The sequence below is a fragment of the Sphaeramia orbicularis genome, chromosome 17 (genome assembly GCF_902148855.1).
Source record: "Sphaeramia orbicularis chromosome 17, fSphaOr1.1, whole genome shotgun sequence".
Taxonomy (NCBI): domain Eukaryota; kingdom Metazoa; phylum Chordata; class Actinopteri; order Kurtiformes; family Apogonidae; genus Sphaeramia; species Sphaeramia orbicularis.
In genome coordinates, this window is record NC_043973.1 from 22,365,139 (window position 1) to 22,384,539 (window position 19,401).

At 37.5% G+C, this 19,401-nt stretch overlaps 1 protein-coding gene across 2 annotated transcripts in view; it reads right to left on the reverse strand.

The window, feature by feature from the left end:
* ephb1 (EPH receptor B1) overlaps positions 1–19,401 on the reverse strand; it is a 288,997-nt gene that overhangs the window by 171,176 nt on the left and 98,420 nt on the right. For both annotated transcript variants that reach the window (XM_030161328.1, XM_030161327.1), the window contains exon 3: positions 1,775–2,456. In XM_030161328.1, coding sequence (XP_030017188.1) covers positions 1,775–2,456 — 682 coding nt within the window. The remainder of the gene's footprint in view (positions 1–1,774; positions 2,457–19,401) is intronic.

Genomic DNA, 19,401 nt, shown 5'->3' on the forward strand with positions numbered 1-19,401 from the left:
CGAGATAGAGGGGTAATATATAATAATAATAATAATATATATCTGTAAATCAACACCATATTTACGTTCGTCGCCATGTTTATGGAATGATGTCTCACGTCATCTCGTGATAATAAATAAACAAATCATCGAGTTTGTGATTTAATGGAATGCACTTCTGTTTTTTCAACATTTAGTAAAAATCAGTAAAGTTTTGCGCAGATGTCCGATGGAAAAGCAACTATTCTTATGATGGGATGTTTATGACAAATGAAAACTTTCTGCATAAAAATTTACCGAATGGAAAAACGACGATTTTGCCAAAAGTCTCATTTTCAATTAAAAGTTTTTGCGCTGGCAAGAGGTGTTTTTTTTTGGGCATAGTGCAATTGGTATATCATGCAAAACTGCAATGGAAAGACCCTTTTTCGGAACTAGAGTCAGGTGAATTAAAAAAACGGATGTTGATGGGTGTTACAACAAATGAAGAAGAAGAAGAAACATGTCGCGGTATGTGTGGACACACCAGGAAACCTAATCATTTTTTAATTCAGTACGAGATAGAGGGGTAATATATAATAATAATAATAATAATAATAATAATAATAATAATAATATATATCTGTAAATCAACACCATATTTATGTTAGTCACCATGTTTATGGAATGACGTCTCATGTCATCTCGTGATAATAATAAACAAATCATCGCATTTGTGATTTAATGGAAAAACTGGCGTTACGCACTTCTGTTTCTTCAACATTTAGTAAAAATCGGTAAAGTTTTGCGCAGATGTCCAATGGAAAAGCGACTATTCTCATGATGGGATGTTTATGACAAATGAAAACTTTCTGCATAAAATGTGGGGGTAAAGCCATCTAACTTCCACCCCGTTTCCATCTGAATGTTATTCCATCTCAGCCAAGGTCTGTGTGTGTTGGTGTGTGTTTTGCCTAGGACACAGAGCAATGAGAGACGGATACAGTAGACACAGTCAGACAGTGGGCTTTGTAGATATGTGGCACTCTCATATCTGTTTATTGATCAGAGCAGATGTGCGTCAATCAATCTTATCTGGGCTCCACACACTCTCCAGCTAACCTCCAGAGGCAGGCCAACCAATACTGCACCATAGTACGAGCCCCAAGCCACTCACATTATCATCGGACACCTTGAGCACATTTTCTCTTTGTGCATGTGTGTGTGTGCAAGTGTGTGGGCGTGTGAGAATAACAGGGTGCAGAGTGTAAAGGTGCAATAGAGGACAGGCAGGAGGAAAAGAGAGAAAGTGACAGCTTGAACCAAAAAAATTCAGATTAACCTCCTCTTTATGTACACACCATTATCTATTCCTCAGAACTTCATCTTCCTCACATCGTACCGAAGCAGCATCAAACCTCTTGCCATCTGTAAAGTAGGCTGCACAGACGGCTGGCATTCGCTGCAGATTAAGAATCAATGCTAATATGCCTTTGTAGTAAGCCGGAGGTGGATTTGATCAAGGAAAAGTAAGGCACATCATGCTCAGCAAAACGCATGAAACGCAATCAATTCAGCCCTTCAGATGACGCAGACGAATCTGTGATCCAAGGTACGCTGACGCCTTGTTGTATGCACACCTAAAATAGAACTAATTCATGTCGCCTGTCTACAATGAAGTGATTTGTTCTATTATGAGTGGGCCATCATGTTAAAGGAGAGTGAATGATGAAAAGCAAAGTACTTAAAAGTAAGGCGGTTACGACTGGCAGCCACAACACATGCACGCCGCGACAATAAGATACTTATTACTTACCTCTGCATACGTTGCCATTATCAGGTTCAAACCCAGCTTTGCATGTGCAGCTACCAATAGGAACCATCCACTCTCCATCTCCGTTGCAGTAGAGCTTTATAGGGACGTCTACTTCCTCTGAGTTGGGAATGCAGATTCCCCTGGCGATGACCAGGGAGGTGCTTTCAGCCCCCGTCATAGTCTCTGGAAAAATGGCAAAGTTCTGGACAACACTTGGACATTTTTTATAAAAGACCCTGACTGACAGCAGCGACATACAGGCACCATAGTCCTGGAAGGCCAAGTAAAAGCCATTTTTAGACAGAGGACCGAAGCTCCGCACTTCTGTGTTAACCTTCATAAGACGTCCGCCAAAGTCCACCTGCGAAAAGCTTTCATCCGCAGCTATAGTGTCCACTTTGAGGTACGGGGCCTCCATCCAGAAGGCTGTACCTTTGGTGGCAATGACAGCATCAGTCTCATAGTAGTAGAGATTGAAAGTCTCCTTGCAGGACCCGGGGACGTTGGGGATGGAGCTGCAGTCACGTACTGTGAATCGAATCTCCACATAGATGCGCTGTGCTCCGCGCCGATCAATGAAGGTGGTGAGGAGCCAGTTGTTTTGACTGGGCTCGAAGACATTACACACCTGGTAGGTCCTGATGGTGTTTAGGTTCTCATCATAGCCACTCACCTCCTCCCACTAAAGGAAAACACAGAAAGGACGGTTTAGTAATCATTTGTTACTAGAGCTGCACAATATATTGTTTGAGCATCGTCATTGCAATGTACATGTGCGCAATAGTCACATCGCATGTCCTGCAATGTAGGAGGCAAATGAACTCAACATGTTCTCATCTAATTTCAACCTGGGTACCTGACACACACTGCACACAGCAATCCTCCAATCACAAACGTTCTTAATGAGTTTGTAGAAGCAGACCACGCCCCTGCACATGGAATGAGTCACTGGTAACAACACTAGTAATGAGCAACGAACAAGAGAAAATCACCGAAAACTAAGACTTGGTTCCATAAAGAAAAGCAGCCTCAGTTATCTGGAATTATTCCACTTTTAAGATGATGTTGTATGACTTAGAGAGAGAGACATCGGGTTGCAGATGTTTTGCCTGACGCACTTTATCTTCATCCCGTGGGTAATTTTTTTGCAAAGTTGACTTTGGAAGGTTTGACTTGACTATGTGTTTTTATGTATTGAAAACTTGTTTTTGTTTTATGTATGAAAGTTTGTGTCTAACTATTTAATGTACGGCTGCCCGTCTTGGCCAGGACACTCTTGGAGAAGAGATTTTTAATCTCAGTGAGGTTTTCCTGGTTAAATAAAGGTAAAATGTAAAAAAAAAAAAAAAAAAAATTCAACTACAAGAAGGATGATATTGAAACATGTGTTCCATGTTGCTAGTGTATTGCACCTGTTTGCCACAACAAGAGGAAATACAACTAATTTGTTTGAGCAATTACGTCGGCACCACACAGCTATTATATCCTCCTGAGTAGTTTTTCATATTGCAATATATGTCGCAGGGTTAAAAAACAGTGCTATGTCATTTTTTTCCACTATCATGCAGCCCTATTTGTTACAAAGCTATGTATCTATTTTTGAGAAAGACTTTGGATATTAGTAGAATTGGTAGACATATTAGTAGTCTCCCTATGGCAATGAATTTAATTCCACTTCCAGAATTAACAGAAGAGACTCTGCCAGCCCGACTGTGGAACTTATTCATCCTTAGAGAATAAGCAATTGTCCATCTTTTTTTAATCATAAACAACCAACAGCAAAAATATTATTTTTTCCCATTCTTGCATTCTGAATACGCTCAACAGATGTAGTATGTGTACTGTCAGTGTAAACACACAAACCCATTAGACACGGTGCTATTTGCCATCCATGCTGAGTGTGGCTCGGCACTGAGTTGACGAATTAAAAATATGGTGTGTAACAAATTCAAGATTATACACTAGTGAATTACAATTAGGCTGGACTCCTACATGGCAGCCAAGTGCTGGTCTGTTGGAAATACATTTGCATGCGAACTGAGCTGAAATACACTGTAGGTCTTCACTTGCAGGTGTGACCCAGAAAGTATGTTGGATGAGTATCAGAAGCCCCTTGGTGTATTAACCCACTGTACCAAAACATGATGAAAATGTGCCATTAACATTTGGCAAAACTCACAGAGAAATTGCAAAGAGAAATCACTGAAAGATAAAGAGAAGTCAGCCTGGAGGGTGGCTTTCAAATGGAAATTTTCAAATAACTGTTCAGCTGTGAAAAAGGTGGTCAAGATCAAGCTGATGGCGACAGAAACTCTACTTATACAGTCGCGGAAAAAAATATTAGACCACCCCTTGTTTTCTTCAATTTCTTGTTCATTTTAATGTCTGGTACAACTAAAGGTACATTTGTTTGGACAAATATAATGATAACAACAAAAATAGCTCATAATAGTTTAATTTCAGAGCTGATATCTAACCATTTTCCATGTTGTCTTGATAATAACCAAAATCATTTAAGTTTGTACTTCAATATCTATGGCATTGTACTGAGAAAAACAGTACTTTTAGGCATTCCATGTTTTCTTTTCTGTCTGTTTTAGTCACATGATACACACAGGAGTTAGTACTTGATTGCATAACCATTGTTTTTGATGAATTTTCATGGTCTAATATTTTTTTCCGCGACTGTATTTAAAGTGAGTTTTTTTAATTTTCAAACCAATATATGTAAGAGATGGGTTATAATTTTGGCGTACAGCAGTAGACAGAAGAAAACATAGAAGCTGCATGTGAAACCACGTGACCTGAAAAGAACATTTTGAGGAGGAGTTATATGAAATAGTTTTGGAATTTATCTTCTCACATCACATTCACTATCTGAAATATTACCATTTATATACTCCAATTCCAAGTCACAGCTTTTTTTCTCTGAGTTATTTTCCCAAACACCCCCCCCCCTCAACAAAGATCCAAATAGCTGTGGGCGAAGAGGAGTTTATGAGGTCTATAGTGGACTGAGTGGGCCTCCAGTCAGTTTGGGTTTCTTATGTACATATATCTCCTGATACTTCCTCCTTCCTCTGACCTTTAAGGCCTCAGCTGTTCAATCTGGATTAATGTGGAGGAGAAAACATCAACTCCTCACATACCTTCCCAGCTGCTAAAATGATGGAAAATATCAAATACCATGAAAATTGTGAAATTTACTGACACGTTTGTACTAAAAAGGTATTTTTGTGCAACTTTCACACACAAATCAATGGCATTAATGTCTGTCCCCTTAACCCATAAAGACTCAAAAATCCACCGGTGACCAACATCAGCTCCTGATCTAAACTGTTCAATACCTGTTGATTCATTAATCCTATCAATGCATGTAAATAATTTAGTTTATACATCTTTTCATAGTCATACGATATGACCCATTTGGACGATCAGAGGCTGTGTAGTGAACGTGGAAACACCGTCATCTTCTACAACATTGTTCACCAGTAAAAACCATGAAGTATGATCGATGACAGTGTTTAGAGATGCTTGGTTTATGCTGTATTTTACAATAAAAGTCCTTTTCTTCAGTTTTCTTTGTTTTTGATACAATAACCCTCAACTTAAATCTGAGCTTTTATGAACATACACATGATCACAGTACATTAAATATAGGAAAATGCCTCCTTTTTACTTACAAATGCAAACTACTGAGCTAAATATCATAATAAACGATGATAAATCACTTAATTATAGAGAAAATGTTCATTTGAGAACTGCCACAAAAGTAACACTGGGTCTTTATGGGTTAAATTGACCTTTTTATAAGGTATAAAATTTTGCTTAACCTGCAAAGACCCAAACAGCCACCATCGATCTACAGCATTTACTGATCTAAAATGTTTTCTAACATCTAATTCAGTAATGCTATCAATACATGTAAATGAAGTAAGTAAAATACAGTTTCTCAGCTTTTCATAGTTATCAGATATGACCCATTTGGACTTTCAGAGGCTCCTTAGTGAACATGGAAACATAGTCATCTTCTGCAGGAATGATTTATATACTATATGAATTATATATTTTCCTGAAAATCTTTTTTTCTTTAGTTTTCTCTGTTTTGATCAAATAACCGTTGAATTTACTTTTATGACTATCTACCTGATTAGTAAATTAAATATAGAAACTAGAAAAGTGCAGACCTCCACCAAGGCAGATCAGCCCACCAAAATGTAATCATTTGTTCGTTGTGCCAGTATCAACATCTACTGAATATTTCATCAAAATCCACCCATAAGTTTTTGAGTTATCTTGCTAACAGACATACAAACAAACAAACAAACAAAAAAAACACCCCCGTCCTCCCCCTGATCATGACCAAAATTTAATCATTTTTTCCTTGTGCCAGTATCAACATTTCCTGAAAATTTCATGAAAATTAGTTCATAACTTTTTGAGTTATCTTGCTAACAGACATGCAAACAAAAAAAAAAACGCCCCTTGTCCACCCTCTGATCATGACCAAAATTTAATCATTTTTTCCTTGTGCCAGTATTAACATTTCCTAAAAATTTCAGCCAAATCCACCCATAACTTTTTGAGTTATCTTGCTAACAGACATACAAACAAACAAAAACAAATGCCCCCCGTCCTTCCCCTGATCATGACCAAAATGTAATCATTTGTTCCTTGTGCCAGTATCAACATTTCCTGAAAATTTCCTGAAAATCAGTTCATAACTTTTTGAGTTATCTTGCTAACAGACATACGAATAAACAAAAAAAATGTCCCCCGTCCTCCCCCTAATCATGACCAAAATTTAATATTTTTGTCCTTGTGCCAATATCAACATTTCCTGAAAATTTCATGAAAATCAGTTCAGAACTGTTTGAGTTATCTTGCTAACAGACATACGAACAAACAAAAAAAAATGCCCCCCGTCCTCCCCCTGATCATGACCAAAATTTAATATTTTTTTCCTTGTGCCAGTATCAACATTTCCTGAAAATTTCAGTCAAATCCACCCATAAGTTTTTGATTTATCTTGCTAACAGACATACGAACAAACAAAAAAACACCCCCCCGTCCTCCCCCTGATCATGACCAAAATTTAATCATTTTTTTTCCTTGTGCCAGTATCAACATTTCCTGAAAATTTCCTGAAAATCAGTTCATAACTTTTTGAGTTATCTTGCTAACAGACAAACAAACAAACAGACAAACCCCGATGAAAACATAACCTCCGCCGTTACACTTGGCGGAGGTAAAAAAATAACAGATTTTCACAAAAAAAATGCAAAATGCTGAGGAGAATATTATAATAATGGTGGTAAATCACATAGGAAAGGAAAAATTTAGAGGAAAAATTCATTTGGAAGTCTCCACAAACATATTTTTGGGTCTTTATGGGTCAATAAAAAATAAACATAGAAGACAAAAGTGTGTAGATTAAAGGAAAAAGTAGGAAAAAACAAGAAGGTTTTGGTTAGGTGAGGATGGGTGGTGGTAAGAGGGAAAGACACATGGAGAACAGTGACACCGCTGACATGATAAACGAGTTTACAGAAATCTGAGGTGCAAATTAAAGCCTTTTTTCACTGCTGCTCCCTCTGCGCCCACTCTGCTCTACTCCCCCCTTCCCCCCTCCCCTCCACTCTCTTCCCCTTCTGCTCTCTTCTCTCGTCTCTCCTCTGTAATGACCATTCATCAGCATTACAGGAACCTGTCCCTTTCAGCACTGCCTGTTCATTAATACAGCCAGCCCTAGGCCCCTCTGCTCTAGTCTAGGAGGGGGTCCTCACCACCCCTCGTCTAGTCAAATGACCACCATCTTTCACGCCACACACTGGCCCGAGGCATCCCTGATAATGCCCCTCTAAAATGTGTCCAGAAATTCATCGGCTCATGTAATAATGAACTAATTTTTTTTTCTTTCTTTTTCCCTCCTCAAAAAAGAAATCTGGTGTCAGACAAACAAAACTACTACAGATGCATCAGTTATTTAGCAGATATCAACCTCTGCCACATATTTTTTCTTCCGTTCTTGTCACTGAGCTCTCTAAATTCATCTGCTGTTTACATCTGTGTGTTCGTGTGTGTGTTTAGACAACGTGCTGTTTATAATTTGATGGTTTACCGACCACATATTGATTTGCTGGCTGTTGTTTTGCAGCTGAAGAGCTTGAGGCTACGTGCCACATTTATGCTCTTTTAGATCCAAAACATTTCATTTCTCTGATTATTAACATTAGAATCTACTCTTCAGTATCTTGGTCATTTGCCCTGTTCTAACATCATTTAAATGTGGGGGGGGGAAAAATCATTAATCACAGAAGGAAGGATGTTATATAATACATGTCCTATAGTCGCATCAATCTCCTGCTTAGGTTTTCTCTTTCTTTTTATTTCCTCGGTCTTTCTCAGATCTTTTATAGCATTTAAGTCAAATCTGTCTCCTGCACTACACTCCTTGACATCACTCTGACCTTACTAGAAAAGAGAAAAGAAAAGGGATCATCATCTGTCACCTAACTGATAATGGAATTCCCTGGTCCCTGCATCCATTTCTACTTCAAGGATGTGTGTATAAAATCACACTGTTAGACCTGTGCTGTGTATATTTAGTCCTTGCATTATGGACATAAGCATTAATGTATGTTCCTGGCATGTATCATTCATATCCATTTCAAGGTGAATAAAGTTTAAGGGAAAAAAGAAGTGTCACTAGTATTGTTAACTCCGGTAAAGTTTAGGTGACTACAGTGCTGGGGTGCTGATAAGGGGGGGTAAACATGACAAATTCATGGGGCCCAGTATTTGTGGGGGGGCCCATAGAGCAGTGGAGGCGGCACAGTGGATATAGAAGTTGTGAAAATTTTGTATAAGATTCACTGTAAAAGAGAAGTGTTGAAGTCGGGCAGCGAATGTTGAAAGCATGTTAAGTTTTGGTTACCCCCCAACAGATTGAGACCAAAGTCAATTTCTTTAGGGTCCACAACAATTATGCTTTCATGGGGCCCCTGCTACAGCGAGGACACTTACAACTGTAGGGCTGTGTATCGGCAAGAATCTGGCGATACGATACAAGGGATATATCATATCGTGGCCCTAATATATCGTGGATATATTTGTTATGTCCGCCCCTACTGTTGTTGTTGTTGTTGTTGTCTGTGTTGTATAATGTTGCTGTCTTTTTCTTGTAATGTTCAGTCAGTGAAGACGAATTTCCCCACGGGGACCAATAAATTAAGTCTAATCTAATATCGCGATATATCACGATACTGTTAACAAGGCAATATTTTCTGTTTGTTTTGTTTCTTCTTCTAAGATATTATTTCCTGGAAAAAATGAATAATACCAGAAATATGCACAAATACTAAACACATTTTTATTTGATCAGAACAGGATTAAATACTATATCGCAAAACTTTCCTCTGTAAAAACAAAATTTTGTTATAAATAATAATAATAATAAATAAATACATAAAATGATGTTCACAGACATTACAGTTTCAGATCCTGCTCAAATGTTCAGATTCCATTAGTTGTGAAATGAATGTATAGTGTTCAGTCACTGAATCATCTAACATCATAACATCATTTTTGTGCGATCCCAACAAAAGAACTAACATCTGCCTCTCAGACAGTAAAAAGTGCTTTTAGGATGATTGAAATAACGATTATTTAACAAAATGGTGTTATCCATTAAAAAAAGAAACTACATGCATGACCTGCAATATCACAATACTACCTTTTCAGTACGAACAACAGAGCAAAATACCCATTTAAATAACTTAAAAATATTGATATAGTACTTTTTAATATTGATACAGTATCATGAAATGAAATATCACAATATATTACGGAACCAATATTTTCTTACACCCCTATACAGTTGTGCTCATAAATTTACAAACCCTAGCAGAATTTGTAATTCTTTGGCCATTTTTCAGAGAATATGAATGATAATACAAAAACTTTTCTTTCATTCATGGCTGGTGGTTGGGTGAAGGCACTTATTATCAAATAAATGTGTTCGCTCTTATTAAATCATACTGACAACAGAAGCTATCCAAATGATCCAGATCAAAAGTTTACATACCCTAGTTCTTAATCTTCTGTATTGGTCCCTTTAACATCAATGACAGCTTGAAGTCTTTTTTGGTAGTTGTGGATGAAGCTCTTTACTTTCTCAGATGGTAAATCTGCCCATTCTTCATGGTAAAACACCTTCAGTTCCTTTAAGATTTTGTGTTTTCTTGCATGAACTGCATGTCTGAGACCTCCCTAAAGTGGCTCAATGATATTAAGGTCAAGAAACTGAGATGAACACTCATTTATCTTAACTTTTTTTCAGCTGTAGCCAACGACAGGTCAACTTGGCCTTGTGTCTTGGGTCATTGTCATGTTGGAACATCCAAAACCGTCCCATGCGCATTCTGTCAGGGTATGTAAACTTATGAGCACAACTGTACTGTGTATATTTTTATCACTATATCTGTATTTTGCTGTTTCACTGAGGCCAGATTTCATGCTGATAAAACACCAGACAAATATTGAAAACCTCTTAACATAACACTCATATTTCCTCAACCCATATGTACCAATTGGCTCCATTCTAATGGCTTTGCTTTTGCCAGTAATAGAAGACACTCTTCTCTTGCCCCTGATTGTCAAGTGTGGCCATTGTGTATGTCATTATGGCCGCTCTGTTTTATGGGCAGTAGCAGTGAGATGGAGGAACTATGGATTCACAGAGTCCTTAATGTTTGTGTTAATGACCAGTCACAGCCAGCTGAGCTGAGAAGAGAAGGCGGAGGAAGGAAGGAGACAGAGTGATGGATCAAATAAAAATACAGGAGTGGGGAGACATCAGGGGAGGGAGGGGAGTTTTAATATATTCAGGCTGATGAGCCCCTTCCCACAGTCTCAGCTCACCGCCATCAACCCATCGATACACTGCCCTCATAAAGGCCATTCATCACATTGATCTCCTGCCATTACCTTCAGCGGCTAAAATAACACAGAGCAGCTCAGATGGACACAGTCTTGCTCTAGAGGCCTACAGCATCCAGCAGTATTCTGGGGACAAGCTGAGCCCCAATCGATAAGCTGACAGGCCTTACCTATCTGAACATGAATGTAACACCCATGGACAATAACAGGAGAAAAGGACTCATCGAAGCAGGCAGAGTGGAAACAGAACAGGAGCTGCCGGCTGATACGCATATAACAAAAGCTACTGAAAATAAGCGTAGTCTGGTAAAAACCCAAAAGGTCATATTTAGTCTTTTTTTCTATGGTAAGAATACTCTCAGAAACCAGGAAAACCATTTAAGAACCCAGGAACTCTTTAAGGACTTCATTTGAGCTACAAATGGAGGAACCAACAGGTGTTGATGTAGTTTCTTCCCTAATTATTTCTTACAAACACAGTCCCTTCCCATGGGTGTCATGTTTTCCAAGTAGCTAGCAGAGCAGATTTTACAAGGCTTAAAGCGGCTAATTGGTCAAACACTGCAATCACAGTCGACACAACTTTTGTTTTTACAAGAGTTAGCTTGTAATTTTCATTACAGTTGTCTATTTTTTAATAATTAAATAAAGAGATGGAAAGTAATTGGTGATCTAGGAAGTCAACAACACAGACTTTGAATTTCTAAGGGCTGTCTCTCTGGGTCTACACTGAAAGGAAAAACAGTTCCTGATATGTGTTAGGAGCAACATGACATCTGTCCCAGTTTAGTGTAACTCTACCCTGAATCATACAAGCCAGTAGAAATGCTTGGCAGATTTAAGTCTGTTTGTGGTTTGACCTTAACTGCACATAAATAAAGAATGATCTTGACAACTTTTAGCTCATCATTCAACTTCAGTCAATTCACACGAGACTTGAATATAGAAGCGTCTATTGGGCTGATCTTTAACCGCCAGTCTGCTGTCTGATCCTCAGTGGATTCACTCTCCCAAACTGCTTTTCAAATCCATCAGCACCAGTTAATACAGCTACATGCTCAGGCACACTGAACACAGATGGATGATGTGCAGCTTACAGCATTTCTGCATTTTATAGCACCATAGCCTAGAAAGGTCCACAAAATACCACTGCAGAAAGTACAGTGTCTGGCAACTGTTTCTGGAATGGTTGTCAAAACTCCTATTACTCAGTCTGATGATGGGATTTTACAGCAGGACCCAAGGCAAGAGATGTAATAAACAGAAGACAGCAATAGCCAAATGGAAGCCACTCCACTAGCGCTGTTACTTTGTCCATGACAATGCCCTGCTCATGCTCTTTACAACTGATTTTTGTACTCTATAAAAGGCTCAATTTGGATCGCACCCTATAAGAGGCTGCTTTGTGTTTTTAATGCGATCCCTAAAGAAGCACATGACTGTTTTGCGCTCATAGAGTGTTTCCTACATAGCTAGAGCCCTGACTTTACATACGTATGTAACCTCTGCAACAAAAACTAGCACACTTATAAGCACACTTGTGAGCACTCTCTACCCATGGATGTACATTAATCTATCACTGGAGGACTAAAACATGTGGGTGGAGGCAAGCAGGAGATTGCTTTTCATAGTACAGGCTTAGGATGGACATTTCAATAATGAGCCTATTTGTTATTCACGGCAACACAACATTGTACGGAGGCAGAGAAAGCAGACCTTCATAGAATCCTTCTGTTTTTTTTTTTTTTTCATAAATTAGGCATGAATAAATCAGAATTAAAGGAAAATATTTTTTGGATGAAACAAAAGAAGCAAAGAAAAGGCATATATGCAGGTAAAATTCACAGTGACAGGTTTGTAAAGGCCAAGGTTTTAGAAGGACATTGGATTATAGCAGGACATGAAAAGCTGAGATAGGGATTGAACTCTTTATGCCCTTGCTGAAAGATGCTCTTCTCATTTTGCAAAGCTCACCACCGATGGTAATCACAAACCAGATAGCTTTTTCTTTCCAAAGGCTGTTTCGAATCTCTCTGACTTAATGAGCATATTTGCATTTCAACCTTTGGGTGTATTCGTTGAAGTCAATACAATGGACATGTCAGTTAAAGCAACAGTTGGTTTTGCTTTGGTACCAAAAGAATAACTGCAACTACTCTATGGCTTTGAGACACATGCTCATAGTCTCCTGTAAAAATCAGGTATTTTGATACAGCTACAAGTCATCTCCCACCTCGTACACACACAGACTGCAGCCTCGAGTCTAAAATATGCAGAGGCATGATTGCTATTATCATTTCTGATCAGCTGTGTTATTGAATGAGGGCTGCTGTCAGGCCAGTTGCATGGGAATGATTATTTTGCAGGGCATCTGAGGCCTAGTTCCGCCTCGCTGAATGTGATGGATGGGGAGGAAATGGTGATGTCTGAAACACTCCCAGTCCTGCCAGATCCCAGCCACTCTATAATTACAGTCACACAGTTTGACTGAACTCAAACAGAACACTGTCCGTCTGTCGGTCTGTGTTGGAATGAGTCTCATTGAAGATGTGCTTCCCAGCTACTCCCGTACCCTGATCAATACATCTATTGGCCTTAGGTGTGAACTGAGAAAGTGTTGTGCAAGTGGTGGCGCCATTGTACATGAAAACAATGAGTGTAGGTTTTCCCGTTTTAATTAATTAAGTTTATTTGAAAGTAGGGGTGTAACGGTACAGAAATATTTTCGGTTCGATACGTTTCCACTACAGGGGTTTTCGGTTCGATACAGTTTCGATCAATTTCGTTACAGTAAAGGAGACCAATTTCATTCAAATTGGTTGGTTGCATATAACCAATCTTCACGAAACAATGCCAGAATACCACTCTCCTCGTCTCTCTCCATCGACACAACTGACAGGGAATCCGACATGTTCCCAAATCGGACACCACTCTGGCTTTGTACCTGTGACGTTGTTCTGAGCTGCCCTACTGGTTCATGTTCAGCATGTGTATGGTGTGTATACCGCAAGAAGTCCCTCTAGGACACAGGTGTCAAACATGCGGCCCGGGGTCCAAATCTGGCCCGCCAAAGGGTTCAGTCTGGCTAGCGAGATGAATTTACAAAGTGCAAAATGCAAAAATTACCCTGAAGATATTAACAGTCAAGGGCATCCAACTCAAAACTAACAGCATAATAACCTAGAAATAATGACTCCAAATTTTCTTCTTGGTTTAATGTGAGAAAAATAATATATTATGCTTATAAATAATGGCAACACCAATTTTTTTCTCTTTGATTTATTGCAAAGAACATTAAATTCTCATATTCTTTAACAATAAAAATGTCACTAACCTGAAAAAATATGAACAACCTGGAATGTCTAAAGAAAAATAAGTGTAATTTTAACAATATTCTGCCTATTTTGTGTCTTGGTAGATCTGATCTGTAATGCACATGTACAAATCATAAGTTGAGGCCTAATATTGATAAAATTGTACTTATTTTTCTTCAGAAATTTCAGTTTTTTCCAGTTATTCACATCTTTTTTGTTTTGGATAGAAATAGTTTTATCATTTAATGTTATTTTTTGCACTAAAAAATTTGGAGTTGTCATTATTTATAGGCTATTATACTACTATTTTACTGGTCCGGCCCACTGGATATCAAATCGGGCTGAATGTGGCCCCTGAAAGAAAATGAGTTTGACACCCCTGCTCTAGGATGTCAAATATTACACATGGGTTCTGCTTGCGGCCAATCTGCTCATATTGCATGCATTCAGCTTCAAGGTTCGTGTGGAAACTTAAGGCAAGTGTTTGCGTTCTTCACATATGCTACATGTATTCGTCCGGTACACCTCCGTATTGTATTGAAAGCCCCGAACCAAAACGGCTTAGTACAAACGAGTGCACCATTACACCCTTATTTGAAAGTACAATTGTGTTGTAATAGAAATGAGCTTTGTTGGCACATAGTTTGTAATTTGGTCTGATTACATGCTTCCAAATATCTTTGATATCCCTTTTTTCTTAGATCCTGAATGTGATGCACATAATGTGGCGTCATGCTGTGCCATTCAAGTGAACAATCCACCCTGGAGCCTTACTGAGCTACTCTTCTAGCCAACTTTTGTAATATTATTATTAACACTTGCATTTACAATTATGCACTGTTTCCTTTGAAGTGGCAGCCAATCTGCTGGGCTGAAGATGTTTTTATATTGAACTGCTACTAAACAACGAGATTTCATAGGAGTTACTAAATGGAGCCTTTGCCAAATAACACAGGCTGAAAATAAAAATGCATTTCATTCCACCCAGAAAGAGTAGTGTTTAAATGGTAACGGTTTATGATGCAGAATCTCCCTGCAGAAGACTGTTTTAGAAGAATACAGAGATCTGGGCTTGATGGAGGGTGTACAGAACAAAATGATCAAATCAGAGTGTAAAAAAGTTATTTAAAAAATAATAATACAATGTAGTAAATCTGACTTTTAATGCATAGTTTAGTCATTGTGTGTGTAATGATTATAAGTTGTGATATACTGTCATTACGAACACATTCATTCTACTGGATATATTACAGACCTGATCAAAATCTTAAGACCAGCTGAAAAATAGCTAGAATTTACCTTTTGCACATTTGGATCTTAATGAGGTTTTAAGTAGAGCTACAATATACAAAAGCAAGAAGGGGGAGTGAGACAAAAAGCACTTTGAAAAAGTAATTTATTGAAAACAACAAGTAAACTGAAATAGGCTGTTTATCAGCTGATCAAAAGTTTAAGACCATCACTCAAAAAATTACAAAAAACTCTCCAAACCAGAACAAAAAATTTTCTCAGTAGGACTCAGTAATGAGTAGCTCCACCGTTCTTGTTAATCACTTCAAAAATTCGTTTGGGCATGCTTGTTTCCAGGAGGCTGGTGGGAACATTGCTCCAAGTGGTGAAGATGGCTTCACGAAGGGCATCAACTGTCTGGAACTGATGGCCATTTTTATAAACTTCCCTTGCCATCCATCCCCAAATGTTCTCTATGGGATTTAAATCAGGGGAACATGCGGGATGGTCCAAAAGAGTGATGTTATTCTCCCTGAAGAAGTCCTTCGTCAAGCAAGCATTGTGAACTGCAGCGTTGTCCTGTTTTTAAACCCAGCTGTTACCACACAGACGAGGGCCCTCAGTCATGAGGGATGCCCGCTGCAACATCTGCACGTAACCAGCCGCCGTTTGACGACCTTGCACCACCTGAAGCTCCAGTGTTCCACTGAATGAAAAAGTACCCCAGATCATGATGGACCCCCCTCCACTGTGCCGGGTAGAAAACATCTCAGGTGGGATCTCCTTGTCATGCCAGTAACATTGGAAGCCATCTGGACCGTCAAGGTTAATTTTTTTCTCATCAGAGAATAAAACTTTTTTCCACCTTTCAGTGTCCCATGTTTGATGCTCCCTGGCAAAGTCTAAACGGGCAGTTTTGTGGTGTTGTAGGAGACGAGGTCTTTGAATTGTTTTTTTGTTTTTGAAACCCTTTTCCCGCAGATGCCGTCTGATGGTTATTGCGCTGCAGTCGGCACCAGTAAGGGCCTTCATTTGGGTCGAGGACCGCCCTGTGTCTTGACGGACAGTCAATCGGATCCTCCGGCTCAGCGCAGGTGTAATTTTTTTGGGTCTACCACTTGACTTTTTTGTTCCATAATGCTCAGGATCTGTCAAAAAATTTAGAATGACTGTCTTACTGCCTCCAGCCTCAGCAGCAATGGCACGCTGCGAGAGGCCTTGCTTATGCAGCTCGACGATCCGACCACGTTCAAGAAGAGAAAGCTTCTTAGCTTTAGCCATCAGGAGGGCATGACCGTGTGAATGCCCGACAGAAAATGAGAATTTGAGCAGATTTTGACTTCTATAGCCTGCGGTCTTAAACTTTTGATCAGCTGATAAACAGCCTATTTCAGTTTACTTGTTGTTTTCAATGAATTACTTTTTCAAAGTGCTTTTTGTCTCACTCCCCCTTCTTGCTTTTGTATATTGTAGCTCTACTTAAAACCTCATTAAGATCCAAATGTGCAAAAGGTAAATTCTAGCTATTTTTCAACTGGTCTTAAGATTTTGATCAGGTCTGTATATTAACCATGAAAAGTGACGTATCAACTAACTCTAAACTGTAGTATTTTTCAATCAATATTTGTCCACATAAATGAACAGTAACAGTCATGCAGCCAAGCATGAGTAAAAAGTTCAGTTAACTGAACGGTTTTTACATTAATAGCATTTTGCACATTTACCTGAGTAGGAATGGATGAATATACCTAAAAAAAGGTTGGAAATCATCATTTAGTCAGCTGGCATTTTAATGAACCAAAACAAGGTTAATGCACTTATTGGTTAATGAACTGTTACTCGAAGACGTTTATCTCATGAAGCACCTGGTAACACCCACTCAGTTTCCTTCAGGGAAACCATTCGGCTGACGCTGCCTCAACCAGAGCTTTCAGTTACCAGTAGCAACATTACCTTGAGTCACCTCGTAAGAAAGGCTCAAGTTATGTGTTGTGTCAAAATCTGACAGCCTCTGCAACCTTATGGATCTAATGTGGAGGATGATAAGCAGGAAGTCCAAGTGAGTCACCAACAGCGTGTATACAGTATGTATTTAAAATGGAGATGTGCCCTGGTGCAAGATGAAAATGGAAATTCTAAAAGTTGAAGAAGTGGGGTGAGAGAACTCAAGAAATCTACAGAGAGAGAACGGGGAGGATGTAAAGACCAAGAGTTTAAATAATTTAGAGAGGATGGTGAAGAGAAATGGAAAGTGGTAACAAGGAGCAAAGATAGTGACAGAAAAGCAAAGACAGCGAAAGTGGGAAGTAAGTAAACTTTATTTATAAAAGGCCTTTCAAAGATAAAATTACAAGGTGCAAATATTGGCTAGAACATAGACGACGGTGAAGTTAAAAACAGGAAGTAATAAGGATAGCACTCACATAACAATAAAAACCACTCAGATAGCAAACTACATCGGAGTATGTAGTTTGCCCCCTTCTCCCCCTCTCCCCCAGTCTCTCTCTCTCTATCTCTCTTTCTTTTTTTCCCTCCTTTACCCTCTCTCTTTTTACCCCAACTGGTCTAGGCCAGGGGTGTCAAACTCATTTTAGTTCAGGGCCCAGTATGATCTCAAGTGGGCTGAACCAGTAAAAGAGTAACAGTGGGGAAAAAAGTAAAATTAAATGATGATAATGCTAACATTCACTAAAATATGAATAATTTTTGCTTAATTCAAGATTTTCTATTTTGCTAAATCAAGATTTTTTTTGGCTTAATTCAAGATTTTTTTTTTTTTTTTGCTTAATTCAAGATTTTTTATTTTGCTTAATTCAAGAATTTTTTTGTTTAATTCAATATTTATTTGCTTAATTCAAGATTTTTATTTTGCCTTATTGAAGATTTTTTATTTGGCTTAATTCAAGATTTTTTTGCTAAATTCAAGATTTTTTTTGCTTAATTCAAGATTTTTTTTTTGCTTAATTCAAGATTTTTTTTTGTTTAATTCAAGATTTTTTTTTTGCTTAATTCAACTTTTTTTTGCTTAATTCAAGATATTTTTGCTTAATTCAAGATTTTTTTTTTTTGCTTAATTCAAGATTTTTCTTTTGTTTAATTCAACATTTTTTTTTGCTTAATTCAAGATTTTTTTTTTTTTTGCTTAATTCAAGATTCTTTTTTGCTTAATTAGAAATAGTTTTTGCTTAATTCAGCATTTTCTTGCTTAATTCAAGATTTTTTTTTCTTAATTCAACATTTTTTTAGCTTAGCACAAGATTTTTTATTTTTATTTTCTTTTTTACTTAATTCAATATACATATATATATATATATATATATATATATATATATACATATATATATATATATATATATACATATATATATATATATATATATATACATATATATATATATATATATATACATATATATATATATACATATATATACATATATATACATATATATATATATATACACATATATATATACATATATATATATATATATATATATACATATATATATATATATATATATATATATATATATATATATATATATATTTATTTATTTATTTATTTATTTATTTATTTATTTTTTTTTATTTTTTTTTTTTTTTTTAACATCTACAAAAATCTGAATAACTCAAACAACTGGAAACATCTTAAGAAAAACAAGTCCAATTTTAACAATATTATGCCTCAGTTTATCAGTTTATCATTTACACATGTGCATTACAACTTACAAATGCATGAAATATTTAATAACAGGCAGAGTATTGGTAAAATTGCATTTACTTCTCTGAAGACATTTCAGGTTTTTCACATTTTTTGTAAAATAACAGTTTTTAATATAAACATTTTCATGAAACTTTACTTTATTACACTAAAACAAAGATAAAATTGGCTGATTTCATTATTTATAAGTTTAATATGATAGTATTTTACTGGTTCTGACCCACTTGAGATCTAATTGGTCTGTATGTGGAATCTGAATTAAAATGATTCTGACATCCTCAATTGTTAATATCTTCAGTGTAATTTTTGCATTTCACAGATTCATCCCACGGGCCAGATTGGATCCTTTGACGGGCCGGATTTAGCCCCCGGGCTGCATGTTTGACACCTGTGGTCTAGGCAGACAGCCATCTTCCAGG